General features: G+C 36.6%; 1 protein-coding gene across 24 annotated transcripts in view; it reads left to right on the top strand.

The window, feature by feature from the left end:
• Positions 1 to 14,107, top strand: part of PICALM (phosphatidylinositol binding clathrin assembly protein) — a 111,306-nt gene extending 97,199 nt beyond the window's left edge. For 11 of the 24 annotated variants that reach the window (XM_021102073.1, XM_021102078.1, XM_021102076.1 and 8 more), the window contains 2 exons: positions 10,938 to 11,040; positions 12,215 to 14,107. In XM_021102073.1, the coding sequence (XP_020957732.1) occupies positions 10,938 to 11,030 (93 nt within the window). In that variant the 3' untranslated portion in view covers positions 11,031 to 11,040; positions 12,215 to 14,107. 24 annotated transcript variants of the gene reach the window in all.

Here is a 14,731-nt window from a genome sequence, read left to right as displayed (position 1 = left end):
AGTGGTGAAATGCAACTTAGCTTCAGAAATTCCTCATTCCTGGTCCTGTGCTCATTTGTGCCACAGTGCCTTTCTCCGGTGGGACTTAGCCTGTCCAGCCATAACAGTAGCACTGTCTTCCCTTTGCCAACAGTGAACACTCTAATTCCTTGGGTTTCCTCTTGGAGTATAGACCACATTTATATATTCAGGATATAACTACTATAGTTGTCAAGAACATTCTCTTCAGTTCTAGATAATACTTTTAACTTTGAAACACAAAGCTTTGTTTATTAAATATGGTTTAAAAAAAATCTACCTTAAAATTGCTGGCTCCCTGTCATCTGTTCTTAACACAGGTTTTATATCCTACTTCTTTTAAAATCCATGTAACTTTCATTTCAAACACCAAAAAAATGCAGGAATTTCCATGTGCATGAAATCAAACAGTGGTAGAAATGCTCTTTCTTTCTCTCTCTCTCTCTCTCTCTCTCTCTCTTTTTTTTTTTTTTTTTGTGGGGCTGGGTGCCGCACATGCGGCATACAGGGGTTTCCAGGGTAGAGGTCCAGTCAGAACTGTAGCCACCGGCCTACACCACAGCCACAGCAACAACCAGATCCGACCTACACCACAGCTCACGGCAACACCAGATCCTTAACCCACCGAGTGAGGCCAGGAGTCAAACCCACAACCTCATGATTCCCAGTCAGATTTGTTAACCGCTGTGCCACGACGGGAACTCCAAACTGCCCTTTTCTGATTAACTTTGTGACAGAAGAAAAGAGAGTGAGAACATAAAGGTAATAAGTTTCTAGTTGAAAAAAATCAAATTTGAAGTGAGTACTTAATTCTAAACATTACTCACTGATTGAGAAAAGCACTTGAAGGAAGCAAATTGATAAAAAAAGGAAAAGAAAATCAGCTGGCAATGAAGTGCCTCAAAGAGGCTTTCCTTTCCTCTCCTACTTGAGTTAACTGAATCAGTTGAAAGTCAGAATCTTAAGTCATTTCATGTTACTCTTAATTCCTTTCCCCCCTTTGTTTTCCATATGTCCTGTCACCAAGTCCCACTAATTGTTCCTGTGCTATTGTTAGATCCACCCTTCTTGCAGTCTATATTCTCCACCCAAGTTGGAACCTTTTTTTGCAAGGACCTCACCAAAATCTCCCTCTTTCTAAGAATAAGAATGAGTAAGCAGAATATTCAGGTTCTTCAATGCCCTTGCCGTTACAATTCTCAATTAAGTGTCCATTATTCTGCTCTTTGTCTTTTCCAGAAGTCCTTTTTCTGTCATAAAGTGAATTTATTACTCTTTACTCATTTTTTTGTCCTTTCTTGTCCCTTTTCAGTTCTTGAGATCTCAAGTTCTTTTCCTTATTCTGCATAATTTTTCTTTATAGAGTTTTTCCCTACCTGACATCTCTTGGTCCGTCAGTCTGTCCGTCCATCCATCCATCTATGCCATCTAGCAAGAGACACATTTACTAGGCTGTAACCTTCATAGAGGCTTGTATGTGGCTTGTTTACTTGTGTATTCATGGTTCCTAAAACAGTGCCTGGCTCTTAATAGTTTTTGAAAATTATTTTTCCAATGAATTTGGTTGAAAACTTACTTTTTCAGTTGTGTAACTTTGTTTCCTACTGATTTCTCTTCTTACTTATAACCGTTGTAATAATTTATAGCAGTGTTCAAAATTGGTTTAATTTGTTGGCTAATGGTTACGGTAAGCTAAAATGTTAGATGACTGTCACCTGAGGAATGAAAACACCTTTAATATCATGATTGAATATTTTTAATAATATTAAAATTAAGCTAATTATCTTTGAAGTAGGAAAGATTTTCCCATGCTTTGGTTTTTAATGCTTCTTAGTCCCTTGGATTAATTTTGACCATTTGTGGTAGTAACCAAAATAATTTTTCTTCATGAACTGCCTTTTAGTTCTCTCATTATTTAGCTCCTTTTTCAATTAGATTAAAAATTCCTTGAGGAAGAGACATCTGTTGGTACATTGTATAGTAAATGGTAGTTAAAATATAAAGTGAAATCCCAGAGTTCCCTTGTGGGATAGTGGGTAAAAGACCTGGCACTGTCACTACCGTAGCTTTGGTCTCTGCTGTGGAGCATGTTTGATCCCTGGCCTAGGAACTTCCACATGCTGCAGGTGTGGCCAAAAAAAAAAAGTGAAATCTTATCAAAATAGAATTTTTAAATCAAATCCCAGTTCTAAGTTCTTGTCAAATAACTTTTCCTGTTCCTTGAAGTGTTTCTTTTGGGAACCCTTACTTACCAAAGGCATAACTTGTGGCTACTGGTCTCTTGATTACTATTAAACCAAGGTGGTAGAGAGTACCTCAGTCCTCCCACATATTTATCATTTTACCATTAGTGATGTATTCCAGTTTTTTGTTTTTTGGCTTTTTTTTTTTTTTTTTTTTTTTTTTTTTTTGCCTCACCTGTGCCATGTGGAAGCTTTCAGACCATGAATTGAACCTGTGCCACAGCAGGAACCAGAGCCACAGCAGTGACAATGCCCAATCCTTAACTCACTGGGCCACCAGGGAGCTCCAGTGACATATTCCAAACAATGTGTTGTGTGTTCTAAATTATATCTTAGTTGCTTTTAGTGCTGTGTTAGTGCCTGCTAGTGAGAAAATACCTAGTACCTTCCAGATAGCAGTTAGCTTAGACTTTGTTTTGTTCTTTAGGAAATTGTCTTCAGTATAGCTTTAATTGAAGAGGCTACCTTGTAATGTTGAAATTATGCCTTCTTATCCACCTATGTACTTATTATTCTGTTCCCATTTCTTGTGCTGGCTTGTTCTGTGTGTGGTTTTTTTTTAAAGATACTTCCATATAACTATTAGATACTTAGAGATGGGGTGTTACGTTCTGTTTCATTCCTAAGATTATACCTTTTCTCTTGAATATTCTCCATGAGTGCATTTTTTGACTACTTGGAGAATACTAGATCCTTATGGTTAATGCTTTTTTTCTTCTTCTGTGTTTCCTCCCACTATTTAATTCCTTGTTATTGGTTACTAGTGTGTTTGTTTATTAACTTGGAGAAAGTGGAGACTCTCAACACCTTCTTTTACTTGTGCTTTATTTAAATCTTACTGGTACTTACTGGTATAAAAATTGAAATGTCCGTTTCTGGTCAATAGTTTGTTAACTCATTCTGCATTGCAATGTGCAACTATTATGTTACTAAACATGAAGATGGCTTAGTTTTATTTTTCTTTTAAAAGTTACTCTGATGTGAAATAACATTCTTTGAATGATTGTTTATGAGGCAGTTTAGATGTTGAAGATCTTTGTGGAGGAGAGTTGTGTTTGTTATGTTATCATCACTTCCTTACTTGAGAAACTCAGACTGATCCCATACAGTGTTTTCCCAAAAACGATATGAAAACTATAGAGTGTTACATTTGGGGATTGAATTTTAAAAATAAGCATATTAGAAGTTTTGTTGTTTGTCTTGGTTGGTATTGGAGTTTTGGAGGTTTCTTAAATGGAGGCTGTGGCTAAAGATGCAAAATGGCTGTGTTTCTGTTTGTATCAGCCAACTTTAAATAAGCACGACATCAGTTAAGTGTCTGAAATGAAACAATGGCTTGTCGTGAGTGCTTTTTACCCATCTAAATGGGGGCACTGTTGACTTTGGAATTGGAATAATTCAAATCTGACCAAAAAATGGCCTTTTTTAATGACTTTCTTGTATGTAAGAACGACTGGCTCTCTGCTTTTTTTTTAGGCTTAGCTTTTTGTTGTTGTTGTTTAAACTTTCTTGGTGTATTAACTGTGGGTGTTGGCAGTGCCTGTCTGTCACCTGATCTGCCCAGCTGGATTTCTGTAAAGGCCTTTTGCTTTGTCAGCAGTATGTTGTATTTCATTCATCCTTGCCTAGTAGATCCCATGAGGGGATTTAGTTTGGGAGATGGGATTTAGTATGTAGATGGGGATGGTTCTGTAATCCCCAGGGCATACCTGAATCAGTCAGAACAGGTTTGAGGAGTCCCATCTGCTGACCGTTATTGTTAATAAGACAACATGCAGAACCAGGCCTTTTCACTGGGTTTTTGCTGAGGACATTTTTTTCTAGGTGGTAGAAATCTAATTCTTGTTTTAAACAAAACTGTAACATTTTTATAAAATCCTAGGGGACTGTGAAGTGTTACAAAATCTTCAGGTTGAGCATCAATGACTATACAGCAACTGTGTATATAGAAAGCACACAGGTGCACTAACATTTACTAGAGAAACCTCTTTTAAAAGTTATTTCTCTGAAGCTTTTTTCTGAACATTAAATACAGCTATAAATTCTAGCTGAGTCGAGATTAATTGAGATAGCAGATTTTAGAAAGGAAGCAAAGCATCAGCCTCGGATTCAGCAGATCTGCTTTTGAGTCTGTTATTAGTTGCAAAGTGCTGCTGCTATAACAAAGAGTACTGCAGATTTGATGGCTTAAAACAATGGGAATTTAATCTCTCACAGTTCTGGAGGCTAGAAATCTAAAAACAAAGAATCAGCATGGCCATGCTTTTTCTGAATTCTCTAGAGGAGGATCCTTGCTTTTGATAGCCCACTCCTTCCTTGGCTTACAGCTGTAGCACTTCAATTTCTGCCTCTTTCACATGGCGTCCTCGTGTCTCTGTCTTCACATGGCATTTCCCTCTTCTAAAGACATCAGTCATTAGATTAGGGCCCACCCTCATGACCTCACTGTAACTTGGTTACAGCTGCAAAGACCTTACTTCCAAATAAGCTCACATTCATGAATACATTTATAGGGGTCAGGATTTCACTCTCCAGGACTGTATCAGCAGCATCTGTATTGGCTCAGCATTTGTGGAAGTGGTGTTACTCTAAAATACCAAGCTTTATTTTATAATAAAGTCTTTATTTGGTCCAATTTAATACAGTTTATAAGCCATCCAGTTGCTTTTGGGGGGAGGAGCAAACCTTTTGTTAAAATGTCTAAGTCTAAGGAACTCTCTCCTTAGACATTTTTAGTGGAAACCCAATAGATCAGGAAAATGCAGGTAGCCTCAAGCTCATATATGAAACATAGTTTGGAAATTTTTTTAAACCAAGCAAAAATGCCGTATTTTCAATAACTAGCAAATAAGTCGTGCATTTAATTATTACTTTGTCTCCTTATGTACCAATTGATGTAACCCTTAGCTTTTCATTCTTTTTTGGTTTTTTAGGAATAAGGAGTTAAAATCTAGTATGAATCAGCAGTGAACATTTAACTCAGATAAACTGAGCTGGTTTTCATGTTTCTCACCCATCAAATAGAACTTTAAATGAACTTCTCTTACCCTTGGGAACACTTCTGATGTATGAAAATTTTATTTTTAGCTTAGGTCAGTTAGTAATATTTCCTTCCATATAGAAAACCTTGTGGTCTATTTCCCTTTCTCCAATTTGGTTTTCTTTAATTCTGTAACTTTAGGTCACCATAATTCTAAGGAGACGATTTCAGATGCCATTTTTGGATAACATCTAACTCCTATGTTAATAGTTTTAAGTTATTGTAGACTCTAGCAGTAGTATAGATTCAGAAAAGTTTAGAAACAACATACCTTCTAATTGAAATCCTCTTAGATCTCTGTCTAGTGCTCCTAAGATAGGATGGGTAGTGCTTTGAGGTTGACAGAAGAAATGTTGGCAAACTTTGTGTTGTTATTGGTGGGCATTAGCCTAAGATGAGGTTATGTTGAGAGTAAACTCAAGAACAAGTTATCAAAGGCGCTTGGCTCAACCTGTAGGACAGGCCCTCTGCCTTATAAAATAGAGAAGTGTTTTAGGCATACTTCACAGAGACAGCTGAGAATAGTCTTATCTTTAGTATAAAATATTGGAATGCAGCATTGTATGTTTTGACCCCTAGGCAGCTGGTTCAGATGCAACTCAAGTGGCCTGGCCATGTGCTAAACATTATTTAAAAACAGCTTACCTTTCTGTGGCTTGTTTTTATAGCTAATGTCTCGGTAAAGTCACATTAAATAGAGCTGTGTTTCTAAATATTTAAATTGTACCACAATGTCAGGAAAATATTCTTTAAGCATATACTCTCAGTGTGTTTTTAGTTATGTATTCCTATAACAGTATGCTAGGAACATTAAAACAACATGTAGGAGTTCCCACTGTGACACAGTGGGATTGACGGTGTCTTGGAAGCACTGAGATGCAGGTTCAATCCCCAGCCTGGCATAGCAGGTTAAGGATCTGGTGTTGCCGTAACATGGCTTAGGTCACAACTGCAGCTCGAATCAGATCCCTGCCCTGGGAACTCCATGTGCCGTGGGGGCAGCCAAAATAAAGAAAAAAACATGTAAGAAGAGAAATCCTAAAAGGGCAAAAATAGAGAAGTTTTAATATTTTCTTGTGATATCCAAGTTTGGTGACCATTTTTGTACAGAGATTGTTTTATCACCAAAAACCATTTTAATTTAGCATGTTATAGAATTCTTATACTATGTGTAAGTCACTGCTAGTTTCTGAACAAGGGACAGGGAAAGTATGTTTCTTATATCTGAAGAGCCTAAAGGTGAGAATAATATGGAAGCACAAGTGACTGGTTGATGGTAAAGTAAGAACTCTTGTAAGAGAAATACATAGTGTTGAGAACACAGTGGAAGAGAACAGCAACAGAGATTCAGTGACATTTGAGCTGGTCCTGTCATATAAGAGTAGATGAACATTTGTTTATAGGTAGTAAGGAAAGTTGAACTAATATTTGAGTAACTAATATACACCAGGCAATGTGCTAGGTGCTTTTTGCGTATTTTAATCTTTAAGACAGCCATTAAGGAGGATATGGGTATTGGGTCTAGATACTGGCTTTTTTAGAAAAAAGCCAGAATCAGATTCATTTCCACCTTTCTGTAAAATGGTGCTCTCTCATCTCAGGCAAAAAAAGTTTGCGCATTTTTCTCTTAAGATGTTGGCTTTTTTTCTTCACCAGAGACAAAAAGAGTCTCTACAGCAATTGCCATCCAGGCTTTTGGGTGAATGAAAAGTTCACATGTAAAGTTGAAATTCAAATGATATGGAAGAGTTGCTGCTGCTTTAAGAATGTTAAGCACAGTCAATATATCAGAAGTTTATCCTTAAATACTCAGTCCTTTATTCTCCCATAAACTTTCAGTTGCACTAGTCTTACTTTCTGGGACTGCTATTTTCTTGTTCTAACCTCAGGTTTTCTTTCTTTGGTATTAAACAAGAGTAGAGTGAAGGAGTAACCATTTTTATTTTATGATCTTTAGTGTTTCAGAATTCTTTATTAAAAATTCCTCTATTCTCAGTATATTTGCCTTATTTTTAGAGTTAACTTGTGATTTCTGTACTCTTGTCTTTACTACACACAAACTATGGTCCCCCCAAAAAATCTTTGCTCTGGAGATAAAAGCAAAGGTTTTTAGTAACATTAGAATTTTTTTTCATTTCAACATTTTTTTGGAAGGTTCATTAGAGGGGATGGAAGAATTTCATCTGAGAGTTACTATCATCAATTAGTTATAAATTTTAGTATTTTATTTATATGCACCCTTTTGCTTCTCATTTTCCTTTAAAATAAGAAGGTAAGATTAAATATATTCATGTTAGAGTAGTGAGACTGACCACTTTAAGTGGCATATTCAGTTATGATAGAGGTTGATTTAATTTGAACAAACTGATAGTTTTACTAATTTTTTTAGCTCTATGGGAATTTTGGTATAGAGGATATTATTGAAAATAAATGAGTAAAAGGCTTTTGTTTTGTTTGGGGGGGGTGTGTGATGGCATATTTGTAGGATTTGATCGGAATGGTTACAGTTTGTCTTATGCTGGCTTGTAAAATATGGTGGTTTTGCAATTAATGACAGTTATAGGATTTTTTTTTTAATTCCTTACTCTCCAGTATTTAGCAGCACTACCTGTTCTTTAACCTACCCCCAAGAATGATAAGTAAAGGAAGGTTAACCTTGTAGTTTCATGTGACTTTCTCAGGCTCTTTAAATCCTGCTGCTTTTCACTCACCAAGATCCTGCAGCCCCTTTGTGCTCTTTTGTTCTTCCTTCTTTCCTTGAGTAACTGGGTTGTTGCAGTGTATTTCTTTTCCTACTCTTTCCACATTATTTCTGAGCTGACCTCTTTCTCACCACTGCCTGCCGTGCCTGTGCTTTGGTACAGGTGCTGGGAAGGGGTAGGACTGTAGAAGATAGTCGAGGGCTGCTGTATGGCTCAGTCCTTGGCACACTCTGCAGTCAGCCAGTCCGGTCTGGGCCATGGTTTCATTTGCTTGAGATGGGTGTCAATGATATGAAAGTTACTGCAGGGATAGTAAGTCTTATTTTCTCATTTTTAATTTTTAATTTAACTATATATTTTTTATAGGTATAAGACATATGTAGGTATCAATTTAACAGAATAGTAGAAATATTAGTTAGAAACTAGCACGTTGCTCCCCAGGGAACATTGATCCTCTTGAACATTATTTTTAAGCCGGTAGGACTTCTCTCTAGCAGTATGCTTACATATGGAAAAGAATGGAATTCTAATGTTCCCTTTGACCGTATTCTTCAGGGGTATTTTCCTCTCCAAACTGCTGCCTTCATGAGAATTTGATTTAAGAAGATGTTTTAATATGGGACTCTCATAGGTGACTTGTGATTTTGGGTGCTGGCTCTGCATTAATCAGGGGGAAGCTTTGTTTTTGTTTTTTAACTTTAAGTGAAAAAGGAAACCAGTTATGGAGAAAGACCTAGTTAATCTTAAACTTCTTCCAGCTCAGTGACTGATGATAATTTTACTTAAAACTATTTTGCTTCTGAGTGGTCATTCTTGTTTTGAAAGGTTAGGAGGAAATGTCTTTCCAGTTGAGTTGTACCTTCTTCTGTCTCCACGTGGATGATATTTGAATTCCCAAAACCAGACCTGGTGTGCTGTCCTCCCATCTGTAGCTTCTTGGGTTGTAATTCCATCAGCCTTCCCATTGTCTCTTATTTCTTATTTGTCACTTATTTCTTTTCTTTTTTTTTTTGGTCTTTTCGCCATTTCTAGGGCCGCTCCTGCGGCGGCATATGGAGGTTCCCAGGCTAGGGGTCGAATCGTATCCTCCAGCCTACGCCAGAGCCACAGCAACGTGGGATCCAAGCCGCGTCTGCAACCTACACCACAGCTCACGGCAACGCCGGATCGTTAACCCACTGAGCAAGGGCAGGGACCGAACCCAAAACCTCATGGTTCCTAGTCAGATTCGTTAACCACTGCGCCACGACGGGAACTCCCTGTCACTTATTTCTGAGAACAAGGTATGGATTAAGAAAATGGTTCAACTACTAATACAACTGAAGATGATTTCTAAACCTATAAATTAAACAGGAGTTCCGGTCATGGCTCAGTGGTTAATGAACCCGACTAGCATCCATGAAGACACGGGTTCGATCCCTGACCTTACTCAGTGGCTTAAGGATCTAGCGTTGCTGTGAGCTGTGGTGTAGGTTGCAAACACAGCTCAGATCCCATGTTGCTGTGGCTGTGGTGTGGGCTGGCAGCTACAGCTCCAGACCTCCATAAGCCATGGGTATGGCCCTAAAAAGTTAAAATAAATAAATAAACCTATAAATTTAAAAAAAATGCACATACTAGTGATGCAGAATTTGCTGAAACCCAATGGTTATTCTCTCTCTGTAGTGCTTTTCTTTCTTTTTTTAAAAAAATTTTTTTTTGGCCACTCTGTGGCACATGGAAGTTCCCAGACTAGGGATCCAGCCTTCTCTTCAGCAACACCCTAAGCCACTACAGAGACAACTCTGTTCCTTAACCCACTGCACCATAGTGGGAACTCCCTCTGTAAGTGCTGTTCTTAAAAAAATAAAAAGGTAAAAATGAGATCACTTTGAACCAACAAAGGCGTATTTCGAGCTCTTGAAATCCTTTAGAGGCATTTGAATGTTGAGATAATGAATTGAAACTACTTCCACTTAGTCAACTTGTTTTAATGCTCAGTGGAACATCCCTATGCTTGTGTGCCTTTTGCAGCTTTATGCAGGAGGAGGGAAAAAAATTAAAAGTTTGTTCCAAACTAAAATGGCTCATATCTGGTTTAAAATGCTCTTATAAAAATAGGTTTAGTAAAGGAGATATATATATATATGAAAATGAATATCTTGGTATTCAGGAACTGTCTTTCTTTGAGGGAATACTGAAGCTATGTTATTGAGTTCAGTAGTCTACTTGTCTTATTGTATATTCAAATTAAATGATAGGAGCAAATTCCAAGAATCAAGCAAATGTATTCTAACAAGAAGCTGAACCAGAGATCTTAAGTATTCTTCATATATAGGACAGTATGTGGATAGTTAGACTATAAAACCTCTAAGCTCACTTATACCTCCCAGGGTCTAAGCATCAGCGACAGCATGTCCAGATAAACAGGCAGGAGACAACTCCATGTCAAAAATCTGTGAACACTGAGGACAGGACTTTCCACCTTGTATGAGGAAGGAAGGAAAGAACCTTGCAACCAGATGTGTTGGGTCTAGACTGAGGTCAGATTTTACACACTATTTGATAGCCTGCACACAGGAAGCCATCTTTCCTCGATTTAAACACACACACACAAAATTATACACTCCCTTCTTTCCCTCTCCCATACACACATACAATAAAAGTCTTGACCATAGGTCAGCTTATATCGACCTTTTTGGGTGAAAGACTATACTCCTTTGGAATTTCAGAAACAATTTGTTTTCTGAAAAACACATGCCATTGATACCCTTTAACTTAACATGTGACAGAAACTTTTGTTTTAATAATTTCACTTTCTACAAAGGCTGCCGTTATATTTATTAAAGACGACAAAACAGAAACCACTTCTTCTTTCATTACATTTTCTGCTTTCATGTTCTGTCATTCTGAGATCTTTTTTTCTTTCCCTCTCTCTGTCTTCTTTTCCCCCAGCTGTCGGCAGCATCCAGCCCCTCCAGTCACAGTCCTCACAGAGCTTCAGGAAAGGACCCTTTTGCAGAGCTCTCTTTGGAGGATTTCTTATAAATCACTTTAGGTATTGCTGCTTGCTTCTTTAAAGGACCCTGCGGTCCCTCTCTTCCTCCTTCTTCTCTATTCTTTAGGTGAAGAATGAAAATAGATCAAGATAGTGCATAAGAACAAACAACTTTTGAAAAATGTCTTTAACATAACTAGAAGGTGTGAAATAAAGGGACCACCTCACATGTGTACATATAAGCATCCACTGCTCACCGCAGATGGATGAGATCAGATACCACCCTTAAACACTGGGTGTTTTGTTCAGTCTTAAAGATTATAGAAAACAGTACAGTTTTACACATTGAATTCAAGCTTAATTAATTAGGAGCATCCTTCATTTTAATGTCATGGCCAAGATTCCTTGTCAAGAATTCATTAAGGGTTATATTTTTATATATGCCTTTTTTATTTTAAAATAGTAACATTTTCCCAAAAATAACTTCTCTTAAAAAATTAAGGGCAGGTGACTGCTTATGCCCTTTTTGGTAGAAGGACTCAGCTTGTGATCCACACTGCCTCAAGAAGACAGCCATTTGTTCTTGTTGATGCTCTAGCCCCCAGTGTAGGTAAACCTTCTGGATCTTTGAGAGTTTTTACTCTCCTGATCTGACAACAGTTTATTAGCACATCTATATCAATAACATCTTTGGATGAGCCGTTTAAAGCATATCATGATTGAAGTGTCTTGAGTGAATAGTGACACCTCCTGAAAAGTATCTTTTATAGATCTTTCAGATTTTGATTTATATTAGTAAAGAAATTATTTGGTAAGCATAATACTATTGTTCCCTTACTTACCTCTGATTTTACTATATTATTTGGAAATAATATTTCAGATTTTGCTTGTTGTTTAAATGAGATTTTTTTATGGAATATTTGTGTTCATGGAGAGATTTTTTTGAACTTGTCATGGAAAAATTGTTCATCTTTTTTTCTTCTCTTACCCTTCAGTTTTTAGTAATTAGAAGATATTTTGAAGGCCCTATAATTAAAATTCAGCTTCAGTTATTGAGTTCTTGCTCATAATAGGCTGATAATACTGACTTTGTTTTATAATCAGGGTTTATGATAAGCATGCTATGTACACTTCTGGGCAAGTTGAATGGTAAAAGGCACAAAGCATTATTGTTTATGAGAGACATCCTACAATGAGCTGAATTAACTTAAACTCTTTTTTTTTTTTTCCCCAGATACAGTTTATGTAACTAGATGGAAGAGAATGGAATTATTCCAAAAAGACAAGTGCTCAAGCAGCAAATACTTACTTCCAGCAAAATCCAAACTGCTGTCTCTTAAACTCTCTTCTTCCATTAGAATGCTACAGTAACCCAGTGAAGGCCCATGAAGGAAATTGGGACTAGTTTATAGGAGAACGTATGAATACAGTTTATAAAAGCCAAGAATTGCCATGTTTTCAGACTAAAAAATCCGTCTTTTTGGTGACTAACCCGTCAATTCTTTCAACTCCTATTAATACCCGTAATCAGTAACCTACCAAGAAAAGCCCTTATTTGGAAAGTATGAAATTCATATTTGGAAAAGCTGCCTGGAGAGAAGAGCTGTGTCCTTTACTGTAATGCAACAGGACTCTTTGGGGAGGATCAAATCATAATTCTTAATTATGCAGTATCTTTCTTTTCTCCAGTCCTCACAGACACAGAAACAGTAACTAAAATTAACTTTTCTTTTTAAAAAATTATATATTCAGTTTGCAGTAGACATTCCTTAAGTATTTGTATTTATTTATGATTATCAATTTACTTAACATTAATATTGTATCAAACCTCCTTAAGAAAATGAGTATGGATGTACACAGTATGTTTGATTTTTATCCACAAGAATGAATCTGATTCAGAATGCTTTTCAGCTGACATACAGAGCACTAAATATTTTAAGGCAAGTCCATAGGTCTGAATCGCTTAAGAATTCTCAGTCTCTATGGGATTTAGGGAAGCATTATAAATGCATTAATCCTTATAGTCAATTCTGTGCCTAGGATTTTGCAAGGGAACAGTTCACTGACTAGGAAAAGCACTACATTTTAAATTCAGCATTAGTGCATTGGGAAGGAACTTTACTGCTTTGTGCTTGGCATGTCATTATTTTCCATTTGACATTAGGGCCTTTCCAAAATGAATGTGAGGAATTGCTTTCACTTCAAGACTTTCCTTCTTTTCAGTAAAACTCTAGGAGGTGTTATGGGGGGGAGGGAAGGGGACAAAATCCTTGAACCTTTTATTTGGCTCATGCCATGTTATGATCATGTACCTTTTAAATAAGGGGAAATAGTATCTTTAAAGTTAATGTCTAGCCAAGAGTTTAGTTAACGAAGAATTAAACTGCACTGTTGATCGGTGCTTTGTGTAAATACATCTTAACGTTTGGGTTGAGCGGGGCCTTAAGAAGGACAGTTCATTGTAGGAAAGCAATTCTGTACATGAGTTTAAGCATACTTGTTGCATTGTCTCTGCAGATTCTATTTTTGTTTACAATATTAAAATGTATGTTAGCAAAAATGGGTGGATTTTCAAATAAAATGCAGCTTCCACAAAACTTTCGTTATGGTATTCTGGTCTGAGGTGCATTTTCTTTTTCTCTTTTTTCTTATCATTGGTATTATTACTTTTTGCTAATAAAAGTATACCCAGGTGATTATATTTGATGATTTAATAAAATGTAAAATTTTTTTGTTTTAACTTAATTTCCAAAAGCTTTATCTTTGTATTTTTGTTAACCTTCTAGACTCTTATTGGTAAACTGAACTGCTTATTAAAATTGTTCATTTTGTCTTTGATCAGATGCCTTCAGTCACGTAAGTATAAGGGAGAAAATGCTTTTGAGTTTGACATATTGATGCATGTGATTATGTCTGCCAAAGAAACCTCTGAGTGTGTTATGTTTCATATTGAATAATAAGTAGTATTCAGAGTACTTGATAGTGGGACTAAAAGCTTTGCATTGATAAATGTCTGCATACTGTTTGCCGTGGTTGGAAAAAAATAGTCTTTAAGCAATATACTTTGTTAATTTTACCACTTTTTAAGTTTCACCAATATTAAACCAATTTCATATAAACTGGAAAATGTACTTTTGTAAGGTAACTTTCTTAACATCATCACTGATTTCGATTTGTCTCTCCTGGTGTTTGAGTGGATATTATATTTGAGGACTGTGGCTTGTTCCTTTTACACTACCTTATTTTGTTTTCTGATATATTCCAGTTTTTGAAGGTGCTTCATAAATATTTCCATCTTATTGTTCAAACTTTTGGACTTGTTGGATTAGCATTATCTACATTTTACCCATTTTGCAGATTGGAATAAGGAACTTTCTGAGGTTGATAGGCTAACAGGCATTGGAGTCAGGTCTTTGATTTCATGCTCTCTATGACTTGCTGTTGTTTAGTCAGATGTATAAACTAAAAAGGGAATTATTTTCTTCTGTGGTCTGAACTCATGACCACTCCTTATTCTCAAATGGTCTTCTCCTTCTCTTCTCAGTACATTTCCCACCTGTTCTGATGTCCAGATATCCTTGACAAGGAAAAACACAAAACATATGACTTTAATCAAAACATAACAAATGAGTTAAGTCACCTGTTTAATACATAACTAAATCGGGTTATAAACCTATATATATGCCCACACCATCTTTCTACCCAGCTAGCAAGTTGGTAGTGGCTGCAGAGAGAGATTAAGGTTGTTAGC

Source organism: Sus scrofa, chromosome 9, assembly GCF_000003025.6.
Source record: "Sus scrofa isolate TJ Tabasco breed Duroc chromosome 9, Sscrofa11.1, whole genome shotgun sequence".
Lineage (NCBI taxonomy): Eukaryota > Metazoa > Chordata > Mammalia > Artiodactyla > Suidae > Sus > Sus scrofa.
Note: the sequence above shows the minus strand (reverse complement) of the source record. Positions and strands in the feature narration are given on the sequence as shown.